The following is a 9,123-nucleotide window of genomic DNA, read 5'->3' on the forward strand; positions in this document are numbered from 1 at the left end:
GTTATTTTTTAATTTTCTTTCAATGAATGCAGATGTCTTTAGATGTAGAGACAAAAATATTATTTCAGCAAGAGAATATTACTGCTACAAACTCCAGATACGAAGTGATACAATTTTTTTTTTTTGGGTGGTAGGTTGCTACAACAATTTGTTGTAGGTATGTACATAAAAATAGAAACATCTTGATTGGATATCATTCTTAAAGATTAGGTAAAAAGCAGAAAATAATACTTCAAGGTATCGTTGAAAGTGTAATTGCCGGTGATGGTCGAGCACACATGATTGGTCAAAGTGTTGCCATCATCATTCATAGGTGACCCTAGAAATATTAAGCGTAGGTTCATAGATACCATGGCACTGGTTACACGGTTTCACCACAAGAACAGCTAGGTTTTTGAGAGGATAACAATAATGAATTAGCGAGAGTCTTCAAATAGCCTCGCGATAAGAGTAACCTCGCAATAGGCTTTGAAATATCCTCGCGATAAGGTTAAAATAGCCTCGCGAATACTATGTGAGACCAGCGATCTATGTTGGCACTGTTATGTCCTTCATGTCCGTGCGTATGTCCACGGGAATAAGCAATGCACTGTTATATCCTTCATGTCCGTGCGTATGTCCACGGGAATAAGATGGCTAGCTGCAGATCTTATTTTCCACTTTATCCAATTAAAAATATTGCTAATTAAACTGAAATCTAACAAATTAATTACCACAGTTTCTTAAAAATAATATATTACAAACTAAAATCTTAATGATTGATAAATAGTTAAATATAAATGAAATAACTTATAATGAATAATTTCAAGCTTAATTAATTCAAGCATAAATATTAATTGAGTTCTACAATTGCATAGCAATTAGTGTCACAAATTGTACCAGATACAATCACATTATGCTTAATGCATTTTAACAAGCACAAATATAGATTTAAGCAAAATATGGAATTAAAGGAGTAGCTAGAAATAAAAAAATAATTGGGAAGGAATTAAGTCCATAATTAAGCTATATATTTGCCGAAATGAAAATACAATACTAGTATAACAATATTCATTTGCGCTTAAAGTCCAGATGTTTATAAACTCCATTGTCATCACATATAGGATCAGATTATAACAAAAATGATATGTTAGCATTTAATTTTGGTTTCGCGTAGTATGCCACGAAGTATATAATGCAAGAAAATAGGTCTTTATGGTCTTTTTTGAGTGTCCAACATATAGTCTACTGTTAGGACTTTCTAGACACAGGAACCCCCAGCAAGTAATGAATCATTTACCTTTGCGCTGGCTCAATTAACTTGAAACCCTTAATTTGATGTAAAACATTTCTGCTTCTACCAATTTTTTATGGTAATAGAATAGGGCGGCTTGCTTCTGGTATCGGCACTCGAGATCCCTTACTAACTACTAAGATCCAGACCAGTAGACCAATACTTTTATGATCAATACTATGATTTTTAGTCAACTGGTACATATACAGATCCTAATAAGTGCTAAATGTACCAATCTCAACTACACATTTGTATCGATAAAAAGAAATGTTATTTAGTGAGAATTATTGCACTTGAAATTAATAAAGTCAAATCGAATTATCATATGTAATTAAATGATGCTGAAATTAAAGGATGAATACACATACCATCCGTATGGTTCATCAGCTTCCTCTAATTGATCGGTTCCTTCATCATTATTAAGTTCATTTTCTACTTCGGTTTCATACCCGATCTCATCATCTCTTACTGTGGACTGGACACGTGAGGTTAATTTCGCGAGTTCTCCCTAGTCCACTCCTTCTAGAATGCCTTGATCTACCAAAACAGTATGTATATCTAACTCCTCTCCACCCGTAACCTCGTAATCACAACCCGGCCACTGTTCCTGAAAAATGTCGAGGTCTAAGTCAGTTCTAACCGTTTGATGATCCCAGTTTGGTTTACGTCCTGTCTTTATCGCCACCATCCACTCACTTAGATCATCTGATGCATATTTTAGGTAGATAACTTGAATTGCTTGAGCTGCTAACACAAAGGGATCAGGTAGTTCTCTAAGACCCATGTATTTGACCTCAACAAGGCCATGCTTCTTGTCCACCCTTACTCCACTTATTGGATCAAACCAATAACATTCAAAGAGCACAATCTAGATATTTTCCTGACCATGACTTGCAATCTAGATTGGAAGGCAATACATGATATCGTGAGTTACTTCAAAGCAATAAGCACGATGAGAGAGATATATGTGTCCTCGTTGCAATGCACATGTACGATACTTGTAACAAGTTAACAACCTCCCTTCAACTCAAATGGTATACATTTATCAAAGATAACGGGACCAAGTTTCTCAGACTTTTTCTTTGTATTACACCATCTTAGAAATATTACTGGGCATACTATAATTGGTAACTATAATACAAAATGAGAAATTTGCCAATACTATTGGCAAACTATAATGGATTAGGAGAAATCACTGTATTGTTGAATTGTTTACATGGGAAGCTAAACATCACATCTTATTTAACTATTGGCTGCTCCATCATTTGATTGTGCAATGAAACAAAAGTTTTAGTCAGAAAATTTAAAAAATCAATCTATATAAAATTCTCAAATTTAAAAAAAAAAAAGAACCATAAATGTTAAAAATTAAGATAATGCTCTTTTTGTGGAGCTTGCAGGTTTCAAATTGGACTAGAAATTTTATTGTGAATACTCTACAGTTGGAAATTTTTTAGCACATCTTTGTCTAAAAAAAAGAAATATTTTAGATGTTAGTTTCTAATATGCCAAATATTACCTCCTGCAGAAGTTCTAAAAAACAAAGAACAAATTAAATTTATTTGGGTGTTAGTTTCTAATTAATACCGAAGGTGCCAGTATTGTTTATTAAACATTTAAACTGTAATTTTTCATTAATATCAAATTAATAGTTTTAGTTATCTTCATCATGTATATAAGAAACTTACTATTGACCTGATTAATTAGTGCAATGCATCTCAACTTTCACTTAGAACTTAAGATCTTGGTGATGGGCTTATGGCTATGGCAGAATCCAGTACGTTTATCTACACGTGGTAGATTTTGTCTAGAGAATTTGCAGAAGATAAAGGTAGGTCAATGTAGGAATTCTTTGTTATTGACTTTACTGGCCTAAATTCGACCGAACGGTTTATCTTTTCTTTATCTGGTGGTTAAATTCAGATAAGATGTGTAAAATACAGGACAGTCCTCAGGAAATAAAATAGAGGGTTCATAGTTGTAATCTATTTGTTGCAATTAGAAACAATTACTATGTATTATCAATTTATCACTTATGAATGAGGCTACGGTAATATGTATATTATGGATCGATGATATAGATTTATATTATTATTTTCCAAGTTTATATAGCCGAACTGTTAAACATAATCTTCATATGTAAAATATGTATGAAGATCAAATTTTACAATTTTTAGATATGTAAAAAATCACTGTTTTTGGATGATTCATAATTATTAGATCAAATAATTTTCTATCTATCTGAAAAAGTGTAAAAAAATCCTAAGAAATGTACAATTTGATCTGTAAGTATATTTTTTATATGCAGATTATATTGAGCAACTCAAAATATGAATGTATTAAAATTAATTTATAAATCTTTTAATTTTGACTATTTGATCTTATACTAAATTGATTCGAAAGTTTAAAATTTTTGCATATAGACACATCATTTGTAAGGTAGATGAGTTTCAACGATTCAAATTCGTCATTTGAAGTTAATCCGATAGATTTTAGAGTTGAGTTCACCGAAAGACTTGGTGAACTTAACATCCTAGTTCTATTCATTTTAATATAAAAAAAAATACAAATTAAGTATTTAAATATATTGCATAATTAGAGTGTTCTTGAGCTCAATTTACTTCAATTAACGAATCAAACTCATTAAAATCGATCTATTTCACGAGTAATGTGTTTACAAATTACATACAAAAATTTACCAATTTTCAAATTAATTTAGTCTAAAGTCAAGCAGTCAAAAATAAAAATTTACAATTTTATTTTGATGCATTCATTTTTCATTATTTTTTTGCCGTTTAACTTTATACGAAATTAGTTCGAAAACTTATTAATTTTGCATGTAAATATATTACTCGTTAAATAAATCGGTTTTAACGGTTTGAATTTATTGAATGAAACTAAACTGATAAATTTTGAGAGCTTAAGATGTATTTATTAAGAAAATTAATTACCAAACATATAAAGAGGACATAAAGTTAATATCAAAATGTTTTCTTAAAAAAATAGGAAAAACCATCTTGATTTTCAAGCAATACAGAGAAAAACGAATCATATATATTTAAAGAATGAATTTTACACGAAGAATCCTACACCCTCAATTCTGAAATCCACCGCCTCCATCATCTAAGATTCATCTTCCGTGCGTTTGTTTTTCTGGTTTCACCTCCAAACTTGGTGAAAAATTGGAAAACACAGTGACATATCTTATTACGAGGCTACCAAATCCAAACCGTTCACATTAAAATCGAACGCTCCCAACTAAATCTTCGTAGCGGGACCTTATCCCATATTCCCATCCCTGTATATCTCTCGTTACGACTTGGGTTATGTCTCTGCCCGCCCACACTGACCCTCTCCCATGGAGGTCAAAACCCTCCACCCCTCTCTCCCCTTTTCCTCCTTCCCCTCCAAGCGCTCACCATTCCTCCCCTCTTCTCCTCAAATCTCTTCTTTCAAGAAGTTCAAGTCTTTCTCCTTCTCTACTGAAAGTCGCCACGTGTTCCCGGAATCTCTCCCCTTGCACACCAAAAACCCCCATATTATCAACCGAAACCTCCAACGCCTCGCCCGTCAAAACCGCATCCGAGAAGCCCTCACGGTTCTTGACTATTTGGAGCTGCGTGGCATCCCGGTCAACGCCACTACTCTCTCATCACTCCTCCTATCCTGCGCCAATCGGAAATTTCTTACTTTCGGCCGTCAGATCCATGTGCATGTCAGGATCAATGGCCTCGAGTCGAATGAGTTCATACTTGGAAAGTTGGTTTATATGTACTCCTCTTGTGGGGCCTTCGACGAGGCATTCGATCTACTTACCAAGGCTGAAGTTAAAAACTTCTATCCCTGGAATGCGTTGATGAAGAGTAGTGTGAGGAATGGGCCCAGGTGGGACAGTTCCCCAGTTGAGGTATTCTCTCGCATGCGGGAGGCCGATGTTGCTTTTAACGAGTACACCATGTGTTGGTTGATCAAGAGTTTTGCTGGGTCGCCGGCTCCTCGATTAGGCATGCAAGCACATGCACTGCTTTTGAAGAATGCTTTTATGGGCCACTCAGAAATGCTGCATACTTCTTTGATAGATATGTATTTCAAATGTGGGAAGATACGTGAGGCCATGAAGTTGTTTGATGAAATTCCTGAGAGAGATGTGGTGTTATGGTGCACTGTTATTTCAGGATTTGCACATAAAGGTTTGAAAAGGGAAGCTCTGAAGTACTTTCGGTGTATGTTACAAGAGGGGATAGATCTCAATTCAATTATACTATCGTCAATTTTATCTGTAGTTAGTGACATTTCTAACTGGAATTTTGGCCGCGAGATTCATTGCTATGTTTTGAAGAGGTATACCACGTATAATGAGTTATCATTTGTTTTGTCAAGTTTGGTCGACATGTATTGCAAGTGTGGAGATATGTTATCTGCTAGACAGGTCTTCTATGGGGTTAAGGAAAGGAATTTGATAATGTGGACCTCTCTTTTATCAGGTTATGCTTTGAATGGTCGACCTGACATGGCAATAAGGTCAGTTGTATGGATGCAGAGGGAAGGCATGAGGCCAGATCCGGTTGTGATTGCAACAGTTCTTCCGGTTTGCACACAACTTAAAGCACTTAAGCCGGGAAAAGAATTACATGCCTATTCTTTGAAAAGATGGTTTTTGCCAAATGTTCCTATCTCCACTTGTTTAATTTCCTTGTATGCTGCTTGTGGAAGCACTGAGTATGCACAGAAAGTGTTTGACGGAATTGTTTGGAAGAGTGTTATTGCGTGGACATCCTTGATTGATGCGTATTTTAAAAATGAGAAACTATATCACGCTTTGGATTCATTTAGGTCAATGATAAAAGCTAGCAAAAGACCAGATGCCATTTCGATTTGCAGAATTTTGAGTGTTTGTAGCAGTTTGGGAGAAATCAAACTCGGAAAGGAGGTACATGCATATGCTCTAAAGATGCGCATGAGAGAAAACCATATTATTTGTAGTGAAATAATCACCATGTATGGCAAGATTGGTGATGTTGTTAAGGCACAGAAGGTGTTTGATGGAGTCCAATCAAAAGGGGTATTAACTTGTTCATCTATAATAGAGGCTTATGCGCTTAATAACCATTACAAGGAGGCACTGAATCTGTTTGAGCGATTAGTATCTGATGGTTTTGTTCCAAATAATTATACCTTTGATGTTGTCCTGATGGTTTGCAAGAAGGCTGGGTACGATCATGAGGTGGTTAGGCTTTTTAATCTCATGGACAGGGATTATGGTTTGAAGGCATCTGAAAAGAATTATGACTGTGTTATCGAAGTTCTTAATCGGGCAGGAAGGAACATTGAAGCCCAAAGATTTATTGATTTGAAATCCATACTCTTAATGGATTGAATTGTATAGAAATCTGAAAAATTCTATTGTAGGGAATTCATGGATGAGTGTTGTCTTGTTTAATTTTGGTTTGCCAGTTGCCACACATTGTAACTAACAGGTATTGTTTTGACTCCAAGTGAATTTTCTAATTATTATCGTATCTTTGCTGACAAGCTTCATTTTTATAAATTATGAAGATCAAGACGTGTGAATATTGACAAGATTGTTGTTCCAAGTTTAACATGCTTATAAATTATTTCCATTCTCAAATTATGCATTGAATTGAACCAGAAAGGAATGATTTGTTGAGTTATAAATTGACTTGGATCACACATGTTTGATTCTTTTTTTTGAAATCCTGATAGTGGCTATCATGTTAAAGGTAGCTATGCTTCTCCAAAAAAAATCAGTAAATATGGATTTTGCATTAAAATAAATATACTATTTTCACAAGAAAACCCAAAAATTTTTATGTTTGAGAACGTCATTTACCAAATTAAACTATTTCAAATGAAATTCAAATAGTTGGAAATTAAGAAAGCCCGTTGTTTCAAAAATGAGAGTAGGTTTTATAAAATGGGTCCGTTTCTATAAAAATCGGCCCAGATCTACATAACTGTAATGATCTTGAAAGATTTGCAAAATTTCATAAATTTTGTAAAAGCTCGGAGCATTTTGGGTCATTATTTTAGCTACAGCTCAAACTGGGCCTTTTCACCGAAAATTCAACATGCGAATTATGCATACGATGATCTTGGCAATAATAAACTGCATAGCATCGTAATAAGATAAGGGTTGCATTTGTTTGTAATATGGATCACCAAAAAAATTCAACAGCTTAGAAAATTCTTATTTTTTTTTTATTCTATATCACAGCATGTAATCGAGCAGTCACCCCACTAGCGACAAAAAAAGAAAATATCAATTTGACATCGTTTTACTGGCAAAGTTGTGTTTTAATCAACTGCAATAAACATGTGTAACATCGTTAATTCTCTGTTGCATGCAGTTATCAATTCAAAATTAACTACTATTCATTTTATAATCAGATTATTTGCTCTTAATTTTGTAATAATAATTTGATCAAGGTAGGATGGTCGATAAAGCATCATTAGAATCCATGACATAATCTGCCAACTGGACAGAAAGAAATTCCCCTTAAAAGTCTTCCTGATAAAAAAAAATTAAGTCTTTCTAAATATGACTGCATCCAATATTCTTCAACCTTTTATTTTTAAGTGATAGTACGTCGTGTGAAGCTGTATCCTCCGATGATGCCCTTGAATTGTATAATTCAATGATACAAAAATACAAGTTAATTTGCGGATATAGGTAATGACACATTTTGTTTAAAGCAACCGGCGACTAAAATAATGAACACATGTCAAATGATAGCTGGAACATTACGATGGAACTTGTAACAAAATGAGAGGAACATATCGTATTTCTTTATTTATCATCATGATGTTTGAGAGGGACAATTCTGAAAATCAAAATTTCAAGTTTTCAACTATATGTTGTACCAAAAAATGTGTTTATTTATCGTCACACTTTTGTAACAAAATTACAAAATAATAAAAGTGTATATGATATAAATAACGGAGCTCACAATTTGTGATTTTTATATAGATTGTAATAGTGCATATATATTATTTTTTTACGATTGCCCAAAGTTGTTGAACTAATTAGCTGTCAATGAATTTCTACTCTTTTTTACAATTAGCGACCCCCTTTTTCTTTTTTCCTTTTTTTTTTTTATGGAAAATATACGAACTTTGGTGCGAGACAAAACTCACTCGATTGGATCTTGAGTGAACTCTACTTTGAGATTTAAGATCGATAATGTTTTGTTGAACTTTATTATATAACCAATGACCTGATTGAGTTCAGTGGTTTCTAATATAATTGGGATGATGTTTCATATTTTAAAAAAAAAAAAAATTGAAAACTTGTTCTGAAAAGAAAGATCTACCTTTGCAATTAAATTCACTTGAGAAATATAATCAACACCTTAGCAATATAATTATTATATGTCCTAATTCTGAGTAATGTGGAACTGTCAATGAAACAAAATAATCATATATATTCTTTCGTGTAGGATGTCACAAACACAAGTCACTTCACGAAGAGGTAACTCTCAATGAATGCTACAAAAAAATACAGTGATTGCAGTTCATGCAGAGCTCAAAAACAAGTCACTTCAAGTAATGGAGCTAAAGATCTAATCAATCTGATAAATTTGACTAGTATACCAGCAAAAATGTTCTGCTCTGCACTGGCCTACTTGAAATTGGGTCGTTTACCCTTTGACGAGGTAGGTAGATCTTTGCATCCAAAAAGCTCGAAAGCATCACAGTTGAACAAAATAAAAATGGCTCAATCATGAGCGGGAGCGAGAGTACAAGAAATAACATAAATATTCTGATACTTTATTTCTATTTCAATTTTTCATCCCTCTGAGAACTACACCGCTACAGAAATGATTAGTCGA

The 9,123-nt window shown here is 33.7% G+C and overlaps 1 protein-coding gene across 1 annotated transcript; it reads left to right on the forward strand.

The window, feature by feature from the left end:
- The first annotated feature begins 4,586 nt into the window (after positions 1-4,586).
- On the forward strand, positions 4,587-6,902 carry LOC144551835 (Pentatricopeptide repeat (PPR-like) superfamily protein). Its single transcript, XM_078299937.1, has one exon. It carries the CDS (start codon positions 4,632-4,634, stop codon positions 6,648-6,650), a length of 2,019 nt encoding a protein of 672 aa, XP_078156063.1. The 5' UTR covers positions 4,587-4,631; the 3' UTR covers positions 6,651-6,902.
- The last annotated feature ends 2,221 nt before the right edge of the window (positions 6,903-9,123 follow it).

This window comes from Carex rostrata, chromosome 1 (assembly GCF_964058835.1).
Source record: "Carex rostrata chromosome 1, lpCarRost1.2, whole genome shotgun sequence".
In the NCBI taxonomy this organism is placed as follows: Eukaryota; Viridiplantae; Streptophyta; class Magnoliopsida; order Poales; family Cyperaceae; genus Carex; species Carex rostrata.

Bases quoted from the DNA above. Each gene is read 5' to 3' on its own strand.
- LOC144551835 (XM_078299937.1), top strand. From the start codon at position 4,632: ATGGAGGTCAAAACCCTCCACCCCTCTCTCCCCTTTTCCTCCTTCCCC.